Below are 15,689 nucleotides of genomic sequence, written 5' to 3' on the forward strand. Positions count from 1 at the left end.
TCAGAGTGGTGGGGCCAGAGGTGGGGAGAAGTTGGTCACTCTGGTCTGCTGTGGAGGTGGATCCACCAGGATCTGCTGATGGAAGGGATGTGGGACATGAAAGAGGAGACCAGATGATTATCAAATGCTTTGCCTGAGGAGACTGGTTTTCATGAACATCATCTTTCACTATCAAAATCTCAAGTCTGTTTACTCCTACAGGTGGCTCAGTGACTTCTTCTTAGATCTCAGAGAGCTTTCGCTGATTTAAGTTTTTGAGGCAGTTCAGATGTCCGTATACTCTAGAAAAAATTGACTGCAGGTAGCTGAAGACTGCTGTATCACAATCTCTCCTCACACACATAGTTTCTGTATTTCCTTCTCAAATGCCTTCAATAACTTTCATATTGTCTAAGTAGGCAATGAATTAAAGACCATGCCTTAATTAGAATACAAGGCATTTTACTTAATCTTGTGATTTTACCTTTATTTTCAGCTCTGACAAACATGAATGTTCATGCATTTCCAAGCCAAATAGGAATTAAGTGAACCTAACATACCACTTCCTCCACAGTGGCAGGACCTTTCGATCTCAGACGAAGTGTCTCCCTTCCCGTACCAATCTTTCCTGTTGATGACTTTCCAGCTTTTGACCTGGGCTCCATATCTATAAAAATACAATGGATAGGGAAAGGTACATATATTAAGAATTTCAACTGATGACTATAAAAGTTAATGGAGTTTCCATCACAAATTTTTGTACATTATTGTGAAATTTGATAAAAGCTATGCCTCTTGATAGAATTTCCCAAAATAAATTCACCTGTCATCCATTTTTCTCATACAAGAGTCTCTCAAATGATAGAGAGGTATGGGAGGTCTGGCTACAAAAAGAAAAGGGAATATGTGAAATGTGCTGATGGGAAAGACTGGAAGTTACAAGGAACAAAAATTAAAACAATTGCTTTTATTGTAAGAGTAAAGAAGTCTATATGGCATGAAGGCAGAGGTTGGTGTGCAGCTGGACTTCATCAAGGTCATGAAGAAGGGAAAGAGTCATGTCTTCATAGAAGACAGGAATGGAGGCACCATTATTTGAGGACCTACCTTCTGATTGACACTTTACAAAATCTCATTTAATTCTCATGCTAACCTAAGAGGCAAGTTAGAGCCATCACTTTACAGAAAAGGAAACTGAACTCAGTAGAGATCAGAAGTGAAGTTTTAGTCATTCATTCATGTCTGACTCTTTTCAACCCCCTGGACTACACCCACCAGGCTCTTCTGTCCATGAAATTCTCTAGGCAAGAATACTGGAGTGGGTTGCCACTTCCTTCTCCAGGGGATCTTCCTACCCAGGGATCAAACCTGGGTCTCACATTGCAGATGGCAGATTCTTCACTATCTGAGCAACTAGGGAAGCAGCTGGAGGTGGGATTCAAATCCAGGTCTTGTGACCCCAAAGTCTGTATGCCTTTCTCCACAACACTTCACCACCACACCTCTTGGAAGCACAAGGAATACATTCAGAGGTGGATGGATGAGAGAGGCAGGGTCCTCAGGAGGCTGGGAACAGGTTCCCAGGAAGGAGGTCCTCTGAGAAAGCAGCAGAGAACAGGGAGCATGATGGAACAAGAGTTCACAGGATGCTGCTTCTTTCTATGTGTGTGTTTTATTTCGGTTGCGCTTTTCCAACATATCAAGAGTTACCCCCTTAGTACCAGACAGTAACATAAATGAGTGAAAGGATAGAATGGAAATGGAGGATGACTCCCAGGAGGTACCCTATCTAGGCCACACCAGCGACTGCCTGCCCTGTCAGAAAGTAGACACTGTGCAGACAGATCTTCTGTTTGTTTGCAAAGAAAATGAATGCTCAGTTTTGTGCCAGATTTTTAACTTTTAGCAATTAAATCAAACTTTAAAATAACACAATGACAAAAATAAAAGATTTGTGGATCAGGTTCCAACCACAGGCCACCAGTTTTGAGCTCCTGCAGGTATCCCCGGGGTCCTCTTGACTGAGGACTCTGGAGCAGCAGTTTGGGGCGAGGTTGGAGGTGGGGGTGGGAAGACACAGCAACCAGCCCAGGAGATAACTGAGCTCTGATGTGGAGTTGCAGGGCAGGCTGTGGTATGTGAGCGGGTAGTGAGATCTGTACAGAGCACTCAAGGACATCAGGTTGTCTGCACGAATGCATCCTTCCTTATAATCAATGGTAATTTCCATCTTTAGCAAGCCCTGTTTCACTATTGGGGATCTACACCAAGGTGGGTAGGATTTTACATGTTAATTTTAACATGTATTTGAGGACAGAGTCACCAAAGCATAAACATAAGTTTTCCTCTGAGAGTGAAATTATTAAAAATAATAATTGAGGGACTTCCCCTGTGGTTCAGTGGTTAAGACTTCACCTTACAATGCAGGGGTGCAGGTTCAATCCCTGGTTGGGGAGCTAAGATCTCACATGCCTTGTAGCCAAAAAGCCAATGCATAAACAGAAGCAATATTGTAACAAATTCAATAAAGGTTTTAAAAATGGTCCACACACACACAAAAAAAAGATCATGTGGTACCGAGGACAGTTCCCCTAACCCCAAACCTCTAAATGATAGCTGACAGTGCTCATGCTGGTCACGATGATCTGACAGATGCTCGGGAGACTAGAGCTGTATCAGCAAGTTTACAGCATCTGCCTTGGCTGTCACACTGTGTCCCATCGGAGGGAAGAAAATTAACAGCAGGAAAATGCTCACTCAGCACAGAGTTTCCAACAGAATACCCACAGAAAAAGGTGAGGTCAGTCACCAGCACTGATCACAATTCTGCACTGACCAGGCTGGAGTCATGTACAGACGTATGGCAGTCAAGACAGCCTCAACCTGAATGATACTAGCCTCCAAGATAAACAACCTTACACACATCCACTGAGATTTCACCAAGCAACGTACTCCAAATAATTTGTCTTCCCATGGAAGTGTCCTGCATGGTGGGAAATGCTCAGTTAACACCTATGTTTGGTCTGCCGCTATATACACATTTCTGATTGCAAAGTAATACACAGGCGTTCTGACTTATAAACAAGTCTTTTGTAAATTTGGTAAGCATGATATAACCCTAGAAAATTGCCCAAGTCTGGATACACTGAAGAAATTAAAGATTTCTGGGCTGTATGAAGCTAAGGACCCAGGCTCTGGAATGCTGGAACTTCACGGAGGGATTGTCATCCAGGCTTGAGAAGTCAGCCAGCCTCTCTATGTCTCTGTGCACCTGGCTCTCACCTGAAACACCAGTAGCTAAAAGAGAAAATGTGATATAGAATGGAAGATTGTTTTCTAATAGGTTTTATTTTTTAAAACCATGGTCTTTCCAGTAGTCATGGACGGATATGAGAATTGGACCATAAAGAAGGTAGAGTGCCACAGAATTGATGCCTTCAAACAGTGGTGCTGAGGAAGACTCTTGAGAGTCCCTTGGACTGCAAGGAGATCAAAGCAATCAATCATAAGGGAAATCAACCCTGAATACTCATTGGAAGGACTGATCCTGAAGCTGAAGCTCTAATACATCTGGCCACCAGATGCGAAGAGTTGACTCATTGGAAAAGACCCTGATGCTGGGAAAGATTGAGGGCAGAAGGAGAAGAAGGTGACAGAGGATAAGATAGTTGAATGGCATTGCCAACTCAGTGGACATGAACTTGGGCAAACACCAGAAGATGGTGAGGGATAGGGAGGCCTGGCGTGCTGCAGTCCGTGGGGTCACAAAGAGTCAGACATGGCTTGGTGACTGAACAACAACTTTTTAAAGCAGCTTTAAGTGCACAAAAAATTGAGAAGACAGAGCTCTTCCATACACGTCTTGCCCCAACATATGCATCACGTTCCCCATGATCAACACTCCCCACCACAGTGGTACATTCGTTACAATCAATGAAACTCCACAGACTCATCACATCACCTAAAGTTCAGTTTACATCATGGTTCACTCTTGGTGCTGCATATCCTGTGGGTTTGGAAGAATGAATAATGCCATCTATTCAGCATCACAGTATCACAGAGTAGTTTCATTGCCCCTGTTCACCCCAGATTTTTTTTTTTTTTTAATCATTATGTTTGTCAAGTCATCTTCTGCTCCAAAGTGTTATCTCAAAGCCAGCCACTTGGTGGCGCCAAAACAAAAGCTGAAATTTTCATTCTGGCTTCGCCTCCAGAAAGGCAGTTTTTATGGCTGAAGAAAGAAGCCATGTTCCTCTACCATCCTGATTCTGGGAAGTAAATCAACCGGTTTATACATAAAACCAGGCAGGATGGTCCTGTTAGCCTGCAGGGGAAAGAAAAGCTTTGTTTTTTTAATGTTTGTAAATGCTGTTAATCTGGCTTACTTGTAGGGTGCTGGCCCGTCTAAGCTTCTCAAACCAGCCAGGCCAAGCCCTAAATCCCCCATTTCACTCCTCCTGAATGGACGTGCATAAGGCCTCTCTTGGGGATGAGCAATGAGAGGAATGCAGTTCACACAGGAGACCCCGGTGATCAGCCTGCAGCTCCAAGGATCCACTAGACTCTGGGCTCCCCACCCCCACCCCATGTCACCCAGAGCCCAGGGCACTCACCCCTCAAGGGTGCACAGCGGGCTCCCACGGCTGAGACGGACATCACCAGGAAGCAGTCGTCTCAACTCCCAAACCCTTTCGTGGCAATCGTATCTATTACTCTAATTATGTAATTTAATTTAAAACTATATGAACTGATGAAAGAAGTGTGAAACAAAAGAGTTATTATTACTAAGCAAACTAGGTTAACTGATTTGGAAAGACTTCATAAAGGCGAGTTGGGCGGGGGGAAAGAACGGTGTGGGCAAGATGACACAAGGAGATTAGAAAAATATCTTTAAACATCCAGCATTTCACATATCTGGGTTTTAGATATGAAACAGACCCCATAGATGTGCATTACCGTTCTGATTACTAAAGAAAGACTTAATAGCACTCCAATTTGTGTCCTCTCAGAGTTTTTACACGTGAAGAGTAGGAAAAGAATGAAGATTTATGTTTTAAATAAAATGCTTATACCTACTTGTCATTTTTTATGATACCATTTTAACTGGCATTACCAGTAAACAGCCCGGCCCCTGCTATATACTGACACTCAGGGAGAGACGGGGGAACAGAGGAGGTGGGGAGATGTCTGTCTCTGGTCCCACCCTGAGCCCCAGGGCAGGAGGGAGGCTGGCATCAGTCAAGGCCCTGTCTGGAGGCAGAGAACCAGCAAACCAAGCTGAGCTCCCCAACCCACACAGGGCGTGTGTGGGGAGGCGGGGCATTCCCCTGCTTTTGCACAGGACAAGGTTTTGTTCTGTTCCCTTGAGGGCCTAAGTTGGCCTGGAGAACAATTCAGAGTAGGCTCAGAGTAGGCTCAGAGCCCTGATGTCCATAAGAGGAGGGTAGGTACAGACACAGTTGTACTCAACAAGAGATGGACTTCATAATCAGAGACTGAGTTAAAACACAGCTCCCCATTTACAAATTCTGTGAAGTTAGGAATACGTCATCTGTAGGGATTCCCTCGTAGCTCAGTCAGTAAAGAATCCGCCTGCCAGGCAGGAGACCCGGGTTCAGTTCCTTGGTCAGAAAGATCCCCCGAAGAAGGGAAACCTCATGGACAGGGGAGCCTGGCAGGCTACAGTCCATGGGTTCAGAAGAGTCAGACACGACTTAGCAATTAAACCGCCACACCTCATCTGCATGTGCCCTGAGAACACCAGCTACACAGAATGCGGTCTAACGCGTTCAGAGGGCTGCCGGGTGAAGGGTGCCAGGCCCCATGGGCCGACTCACACGGGGGCGGCGGCTGCCGCACCTGCTTCTGCTGACACATCCACCCTGGAAAGAGAGCCAGCTGCTCTTCCCACACCCTCTCCCACAAAACCATTTGCATCACTTTTCTCAGGATGAGAAACATGCTGAAGTCTCTCTTTGAATGTTCAGAAAGCTATCACTTCAAATACAAAGGTCTCCTCTTCCATCTCCTATAGAACTATGATTTTCTCCCTTCCATTTACAGAAGGGTACAAACAAAAGATGATCCACTACTCTACTCAGATTCTCCAAAGTGGCCCAACTGAATTTAAGCCAAGCCTCTCAGGGGAACACTCAGCAATGGGGGCCCTCCAGTGTCCATCTCACTGGACCCCCCAATCCCCATTCAAAACGTCTCTTGTTAGAGTTACACGACACCATGTGGTCACGTGAGCAGACACATCAACACTCCCTCCTGGAAGAGGAAATAAACAGCCTCCTCCTCGCCTCCACCTGTGTAGGCGAACTAAGCTACTTTACCAGATTCACTAATGCATTTCTATAATTTCCAGCTCTGGAGTTACACAGCAACAAAACAGCAACCAGATGGCAACTCAGGACTTGCAGGAGTTTGCAAGTTGTATTTGCCAATGACCTGCAGCATTGCAGGCCCAGAAAGGCTTTTTTCCAGTGTTCCCAGAGCTGACCTGAGTCTTAGGGACTGACTCACATTAACCAAATTCACAAGAACAGATGTCATCACATCACTGTATTAATCACAGGGTCCAAGTGGGCTCCCGTGCTTCCCTCTCACGAGCCAGAAACTTCCTGGGCAAAATGTGTAAGCAAAGACCCAGACAGCAAGGTTAGGGGAGGAAGGACAAGGCAGTGTGCCCCAGACCCTGAGTTTCAAGACTCCAAAAGCAAACGATGGACAGTTGATGTTTTAGAGTCCCTCCCAACTGTGTGACTCTCAGTTTATCAGCCCTCTACCCATCTTGGGAATAAATCACTTGAAATTTTTTCCCACTGGGTACCTAAGAAGCTTACTGAGCATGGCTCATGCTGGGGAAAAGGACGTGAGCACAAAGGATAATTCTTAGGGCCCAAGGCTGTCAGCAGGTAGCTCAGTGGCATGTGGTCCACAGGCATGTTTGTGGAGTGTACAGTGTTTTCAGACTTTTAAAATTAATAGCCAACTTTTAAGAGTTGGGTGATTTCTCATCAAAAATCAAATGTTAAGTTCCTCCTGGAGACTGACACATGCCTACGAAACAATAATAATTTGAGTTGACAACTTTACTTTGGGGTCTGCAGCTCTCTGCCCTCCTTTTCAGACACCTGGGCTTCCCTCGTGGCTCAGCTGGTAAAGAATCCACCTGCGACGCGGGAGACCTGAGCTCAACCCATGGGTTGGCGAGATCCCCTGGAGAAGGGAAAGGCTACCCACTCCAGTATTCTGGCCTGGGGAATTCCATGGGCTCTATACTCCATGGGATCGCAAAGAGTCGGACACAACTGAGCAACTTTCAGTTTCAATTTCAAATTTCATCGAGACATAGAGTTTCTCACTACATATGATTATGAAGCATTACTTGCCATTTCTTATACCAGTGCCAGTCTTAGAGCACACTTTTATTTCAAAGGAATAACTATATACACATATATATATACTATAATTCATCTAGGGACAATAACATGGATCATCTGGGGAAGACAATTTAAAGGTAATATTGGGACATCTCAGGCAGTCTAGTGGTTAAGACTTCACCTTTCAATGAAGGGGGTATGGAATCAATCTTCATTCGTAAGATCCCACATGCCTTGCAGCCAAAAAAAAAAAGAAAAAAACAGAAGCAGGACTTCCCTGGTGGTCCAACGATTAAGAATCTGCCTGCCAGTGCAAGGGACTTGGGTTCAAGCCCTGGTCTGGGAAGATTCCACTGCTGCAGAGCAACTAAGCTAGTGAGCCACAACTACTGAAGCCCACTTGCCTAGAGCCAGCGCTTCACAACGAGAGAGGCCACCACAATGAGGAGAGTGAAACCATGGCTAGAGAGCAGCCACCCCGAGCCGCAACGAAGACCTGATGCAGCCAAAATAAACAAATACAATTTTAAAGGACAATTTATTTTTTTTAAAAAAGCAATATTGTAACATTCAATAAAGACTTTAAAGAACAGTCCACATCCCAAAAAAAAATCTTTAAAAAATAAAATAAAGGTGATTTTTAAAAAACTGATCAATTTACTATGTCCCAGGTGCTAGAAATTCTCCCAGCTGGTTGCTCCCAGCTTCAGGGATGGGACACACAGGTGGAACCTAATTGATCCTCTCTATCACAGTGATGGTTTCAGAGGTGGATACATGAACAAAGGTCAGTGAGAAAAACATCTAAGGACTGTTGCTAGAGATTCTGAGATAAGGACACTCTCCCTTTCTGTTCTGTGTGAATAGGAAAGCACATGGTCCCAGCCATGCTGACCACCATCGTGGGCCACCTTAAGATGACCTATAGATGATGAAGCTGATGCTTCAGGTGGCAGAACGGAAAGGAAGGACAATGAATGGGTCCTGATCACATTGTATGTGCCCTTACACAGAGCTTTGTTGATGCCAGAACCACTCATGGATGGTTGATTTATAAGATTCGCTTTTCTGCATTAGCCAGTTTGGTGAGGTTTTCTACTGTCTCCAGCTGAAAGATACCTCACAGATACAGAATTGTGTCTGAGCAATGAAGCAATCCTTCTAAAAAAGACCTTCCATGACTTCCCTGGTGGTCCAGTGGCTAAGATTCTGCGCTCCCAATGCAGGGGGCCTAGGTTCAAGCCCTGGTTAAAGAACTAGATCCTGTATGCAGCAAGTAAAACCCAGCACAGCAAGATAAAATTTTTTAAAAAATAAAAAGAACTTCCAATGCCTGAACTCATACAAACAGCACTGTCCATAAAGAGCTGCTGTGCTCCCCTCTCTACCTTCACCCCTACCACACATGCACTCTTTCTCTCTCTGAATAGTTGACATATCTAGCTTTGCCCCAGAATTTAAAAATTTTAACTGTTCATTCCCTTTTTCTATGTGTCCTTCCTCTCCCCAGCATTCCTCATATGTCTTTAGAATAGCAATGGGGTTGTTTTTGTTTTGATTCAGCTGGTAGGGTGCTGGTGCAGATAAGAAGGAAAAGGAGATAAGTGGATGCCACATACACAAGGTGGCTACTGGATCAATGGGCTGGCAATGCGTGACCCAACCCTCCCCACCCCACCCTCCCACAAAAACAGGCTAAAGGAAGTGACTTAACTGTTCCTTTGATGAGACTGAACGGTGCATGACAAGTGTCGGAAGGGAAATACTACGCCAAAAATCATCTTGCTCTTTTAGATAAGGTGTCATTTGAGAAAAACTCAACCCTATTTTTCACAACTCCCTGAAATTACAGAATGAATCTCTGGGATAATTTTAATCCAGAGGGGTATATCTGTTATTAAAAAATATTATTAACCTCTAGATTCTAATATTAGTACAAAGAATTTAAAAGGATGGCTAAAGTATTTTCATCCTTCTATACTTATTTTATCCATAGGATGATTTTATGGGAATTCAAAAACTGTTCACTTTTATTAGAGGTCTATTACACATATTTTTCCTCCAACTTTTAAAAAGTTTAGTAGTTGCAAAAACAATCCCACCAATTTAAAAAGTCGATACACTGTAATCTACCACATTTGTAACATGGAACCACTTAAGATAATACTAAAGAAAACTTTCCAAAAAGAGTATATAGTTAAAAATTATAAAACCTCTAAAAGCAAAATGATTCTGATTCTCTACTTCATAGACTAGGAATCCTAGTCTTTTTTTTTTTTTTTTTAAATAACTGTTTTCTGGTTATGAAAGTGAATGGTTTATATTTAAAATGTGAAATATACAAGAAAACCTAAAGAAAAAAGTCAAGCTTTCCAGGTGGCCCAAGTGGTAAAGAATCTGCCGGCCAACACAGGAGATCGAGATATGGGTTCGATCCCTGGATTGGGACAATTCCCTGGAGTAGGAAGTGGCAACCTACTGCAGTATTCTTGCCTGCAGAATCCCTTGGACAGAGGAGCCTAGGAGGCTACAGCCCATGGGGCCGCAAAGAGCCGCAGGCAACTGGGCGCATACAAACAAGTCATTCAAAAGCCACCGCCAGAGGTAACTGTTAACATTACAATATATATATACTTCAAGTCATTTCTCTTCTATATTTAAATATAGTTTAAAAAAGGATATTACTGTACACTGTTTTGTAATTGCCGTTTTACTTAATCTATCAAATATTTTCCTATACATTAAGAGAACTGCTTATGCTTAACTTTTTCTGAAGACACACTCTGACAATTTTGAGTGCAATTTGTCAGATCCATTTCCTACAATTATATAACAACTCTCATTATACAAATACTGTTATTAATAGAATGTGCATTATTATAAAAAGAGCAATTTTACCGATGTGACATTACCTTCACACTGTTATACCATATTAAGGAAGACATAGCACATATTAGCATCAGTTTTGACCCCTTTGTCTATTGCTATTTTAATTACTAAGCCTACAAACAGCCAAGAACTTTTTTTTTCGAGTTAAAATATCATGTTTATTTTTAAAAATTTTATTGAAATATACTTGATCTAAATATAGTGTTAATATCTGCTGCACAGCAAGGTGATTGAGTTATGCATATACACACATTCTGTTCATGTTCTTTTCCATATGGTTTATCATAAGATGTTGAATTTAGTTTCCTATACTGTACAGTAGGCCCTAGTTGTTTATCCATTCTATTTGTAATAGTTTGTGTCTGCTAATCCCAAACTCCCACTCCATCCCTCTTCCACCCTCCTCTACCTCGGCAAGCACAGCTTTGACTTTATGAGTCAGTTTACGTTTTGTAGATCAGTTCATTTCTGTCATATTTTAAATCCCACATACAAATGGTATGGTATGGTATGTATCTTTCTCTGTCTGACTTACTTGCTTCATAAGATAATCTCTAGGTCTATCCATGTTGCTGCCAATGGCATTAATTCATTCTTTTTTAATGACTGAGTAGTGTTGCATTGTGTGTGTTTGTGTGTGTGTTTGTGTCTATGTCGGTATACATATGTGTGTGTGTGTGTGTGTATTAGGAATTCTTCTGTTGATGGACATTTACATTGCTTCCCTGTCTTGGCTATTGTAAAAAATGCTGCGGTGAACATTGGGGTACATATATCTTTGAGAATTATAGTTTTCACTGGATATGTGAGGGCTTTCCAGATGGCACTTGTGGTAAAGAAGCTGTCTGCCAATGTAGAAGATGTAAGAGACTCAGGTTTGATCCCTGGGTCGGGAAGATACCCTGGAGGAGGGCATGGCAACCCACTGCAGTATTCTTGCCTGGAGGATCCCACGGACAGAGCAGCTGGAAGCTACAGTCCATAAGGTCAGCAAGAGTCAGACACAACTGAAGTGATAGCTACCTTCTATTTGTGGTTGTCATTAATTCCAAAGGTTCCTTAAATGTTGTAGCTCTAAGAAATCAATCACTGCTTAGGGTAAGTGAACTGGGAAATACATGACAGAGTTTTTCCTATAACAGAATATAATAATTTTACTTTTCATGGATTAAAAACATGAACACTTAATAAGTTTTCGTTAATGAGAGTTTATAGCTAGAGTAGAAAAGACTGAATATTTAGCCTGGGTCTTTATCCAACTGGGGGCTTCCCTTGTGGCTCAGCTGGTAAAGAATGCACTTCCTATGCGGGAGACCTGGGTTCGATCTCTGGGTTGGGAAGATGAACAGTATAGTCCATGGGGTCATGAAGAGTTGGACACGACTGAGCGACTTTCACTTTATCCAGCTGAGTCTTTACATGGAAAACACAATTATCAGTTACACACAGCATTCATCTAATACATCCGCCACACCCCACAAAAGAGAACTTGGCTCCTCATTTATCTTCTCCTGTAGTATCTTTGTGGTAAATGCCAAACCCAGGTCTATCTAGATATAAGGGCAGAACAAACTCTGGGACATAAAGAGATGATTAAGCAATATGTTCCAGCCCCCAAATTTGACCTTAAATCTTTGACAAAAAAATACATGAGAGCATCACTGTCACATAAAATGCAATGTATCTAAAATTAACTTCTCTCCCTTTCTCCCAAACCATTACTACATTCAACTGCCCCATTTCCAAATATCACTTTTATCACAAGCTCTGATAATAGAAACCTGAGGTCACATTTATTTCGTCCAAACCCTTGTCTCCTCCCTCTTTTAGCTAAAGAGCATGATCCCACCTCCAACCCTCATTTGTGCCTCTGCAATATTGTTCAGTCAAATTCCCACTGCTGCCTCCAATCCCAGGCCCTATTATTTCCTCCCGGACTGCTGCAGCAGCCTCTGACATGGCACCTCCTCTAATCAAATACACCCAACATTCCTCTTCCAGGCTTAATTCCCCAAAGGATTTCATTATTTCATTCTTTGGTTCTAATATCTCAATGATTCCCCGTTATCCTCTCCAACAAGCTCAGGTTCCCCACCTAGTTTCCAGAGATCTTCTTAACATGGCTTGGAGCTGCTTTTGCAGCCTGATTTGCTGTAGTCCCTCCAAGACTAAGCTGTTTTCCACAGGAAGCTCTCCTTCTTTGTCTGTACTTTCCCTGCCATCTTATAAGTCCAAATTCAACTGTAATATTCTTCAACAGTCTTCCTCACCTACTAATATCTTTACCCTTTCTTCATTGTTCAGTTGCTAAGGCATGTCCAGCTCTTTGCTCTGAGAGCTCTCAGTTTATTTAGTTCAGTTCAGTTGCTCAGTCATGTCCATTTCTTTGCGATCCCATTGACTGCAGCACTCCAGGCTTCCCCATCTTTCACTATTTCTTGGAGTTTGCTCAAACTCATGTCCATTGAGTTGATGATGCCATCCAACCATCTCATCCTCTGTTGCCCTCTTTCCTTTAGCCTTCAGTCTTTACCAGCATCGGGGTCTTTTCTAATGAGTGGGCTTTTTGAATCAGGTGGCCAAAATATTGGAACTTCAGCACCAGTCCTTCCAATGAATATTCAGGGTTTATTTTCTTTAGGATGGACTGATTTGATCTGATCTTGCAGTCCAAGGGACTCTCAAGAGTCTTCTCCAGCACCACAGTTCGAAAGCATCCATTCTTCAGTGCTCAGTCTTCTTTATGGTCCAACTCATATCCATACGTGGCTACTGGAAAAACCATAGCTTTGACTATACAGACCTTAAGACTATACAGACTTAAATCTCTGCAGTGGATTTAAATCTTTGCTCCACCATTCTGGAGAAAAGAATACCATATGGAATCTGACTAGGAGCCCCTCACTTTATAATCTTGGTGAGAAGTTAAGTCTTGGTTCTGCTTTAGAGTCTCCCCCTCTCAGGATCCAAAAGGCTGATGCAGTGCTCAGTCCAACACAGATGCTACCCTGAATCTCAACGTCCAAGTCAATGTGTCCATGCCCAGGGAACAGAGACTCTTTAACCTCAGATTGCAAGGAGACAGCTTTTATAGCTCTGAAATCACTTTGCAACTCTATCAGGAGTCCTATCACCTCTCATGGGGAGTTGCATGGGAATGAGATGCTGGTAATTTTGGAGTACTCTCAGGAGAAGATGAGCACACGTCCTTCTACTCTGCCATCTTGGAGTTTCACACACTAGCAAAGTAATGCTCAAAATTCTCCAAGCCAGGCTTCAGCAGTATGTGAACTGTGAACTTCCAGATGTTCAAGCTGGATTTAGAAAAGGCAGAGGAACCAGAGATCAAATTGCCAACATCTGCTGGATCAATGAAAAAGCAAGAGAATTCCAGAAAAAACATCTACTTCCGCTTTATTGACTATGCCAAGCCTTTGACTGTGTGGATCACAACAAACTGTGGAAAATTCTTAAAGAGGTGGGAATACCAGACCACCTTACCTGCCTTCTGACAAATCTGTATGCAGGTCAAGAAGCAACAGTTAGAACTGGACATGGAACAACAGACCGGTTCCAAATCGGGAAAGGAGTACGTCAGGTTGTATATTGTCACCCTGCTTATTTAACTTATATGCAGAGTACATCTTGAGAAATGCTGGGCTGGGTGAAGCACAAAGTGGAATCAAGATTGCTGGGAGAAATATCAATAACCTCAGATATGCAGATGACACCACCCTTATGGCAGAAAATAAAGAAAACTAAAGAGCCTCTTGATTAAAGTGAAATAGGAGAGTGAAAAGGCTGGCTTAAAACTCAACATTCAGAAAACTAAGATCATGGCATCTGGTCCCATCACTTCATGGCAAATAGATGGGGAAACAATGGAAACAGTGACAGACTTTGTTTTGGGGGGCTCCAAAATCACTGCAGATGGTGACTTCAGTCATGAAATTAAAAGATGTTTGCTTCTTGGAAGAAAAATTATGACCAACCTAGGCAGCATATTAAAAAGCAGAGACATTACTTCACCAACAAAGGTCAGTCTAGTCAAGGCTATGGTTTTTCCAGTAGTCATGTATGGATGTGAGAGTTGGACTATAAAGAAAGCTGAGTGCCAAAGAATTGATGCTTTTGAACTGTGGTGTTGGAGAAGACTCTTGAGAGGCCCTTGGACTGCAAGGAGATCCAACCAGTCCATCCTAAAGGAAATCAGTCCTAGATATTCATTGGAAGGACTGATGCTGAAGCTAAAACTCCAACACTTTGGCCATCTCATGAGAAGAACTGACTCATGGGAGAAGACCCTGGTGCTGGGAAAGATTGAAGGGGGGAGGAAAAGGGGACAACAGAGGATGAGATGGTTGGATGGCATCACCGACTCAATGGACATGAGTTTGAGTAAGCTACAGGAGTTGGTGATGGACAGGCAAGCCTGGTGTGCTGCAGTCCATGGAGTCGCAAAGAATCAGACGTGACTGAGCTACTGAACTCAACAGGCACACTGGTCCCTGGTACTGTTGGGACATGCTAAAACTATCTGTCCCGTGGCTTATTCTTCTGAGGAAATTCCTTCCCAATCTTACCACATCTCCCAGCCTCCCTTACTCTCAGCCTCAGGACCCTTCCCAATCATGGACATAACAGCTCTCAGCTGAACTACGCTTTGTTCAAGTCTGTATTACAGCATATAGATCATACGGTTTGCATTATATTCTAAGAAAGGGGCTTTTCTCATGGCTCAGTCAGTAAAGAATCCAACTGCAATGCAGGAGACTCAGGTTCAATCCCTGGGTTGAGAAGACTCCCTGGAGAAGGAAGTGGCAACCCATTTCAATACTCTTGCCTGGGAAATCCCATGGATAGCGGAGCCGGGTGGGCTACAGTCCCTGTAGTGGCAAGTGTTGGACACAACTTAGCGACTAAACCAGCACCATCACCACCACAGTCTAACAGACAGTAACACATAATGTTAACAGAAGCCTCAGGAGCAAACGGGAATGGAGTACCATACTTGCACTAAATGATCTCAAGGAGGTATTAAACTGCCCAAAACCTCAATTTAATTATCTGGAAAACCCTCATAGGAACAACACAAGGATTAAGTCAAGCCAGAATAGTAGAAATCCTGGTAGCAATGACTTACATTTATGTAGCACTGTGTGTCAAGCATTATTGTGAGTGATTTACATATATTAACTCATTCAACCCCCATGACACTTTATGGATAAGTAAACAGACATAGGGGCTTCCGCAGTGGCTCAGGGGTAAAAGAACCCATCTGCAATGCGGGAGACTCGTATTCAATCACTGAGTCAGGAAAATCCCCTGGTGAAGGAAATGGCAACTCACTCAGTATTCTTGCCTGGAAAATTCTATGGACAGAGGAGCCTGGCAGGTCACAAAGAGTTGGACAAGACTGAGTGACTAACACTT

The 15,689-nt window shown here is 43.0% G+C and overlaps 1 protein-coding gene across 1 annotated transcript in view; it reads right to left on the minus strand.

The window, feature by feature from the left end:
* Window positions 1-15,689, minus strand: part of GIPC2 (GIPC PDZ domain containing family member 2) — a 95,303-nt gene that overhangs the window by 33,171 nt on the left and 46,443 nt on the right. Inside the window, exon 4 of the mRNA XM_065910447.1 lies at window positions 540-646. Within this exon, the coding sequence (XP_065766519.1) occupies window positions 540-646 (107 nt within the window). The remainder of the gene's footprint in view (window positions 1-539; window positions 647-15,689) is intronic.

Source organism: Muntiacus reevesi, chromosome 1, assembly GCF_963930625.1.
Source record: "Muntiacus reevesi chromosome 1, mMunRee1.1, whole genome shotgun sequence".
NCBI classification, from domain to species: Eukaryota; Metazoa; Chordata; class Mammalia; order Artiodactyla; family Cervidae; genus Muntiacus; species Muntiacus reevesi.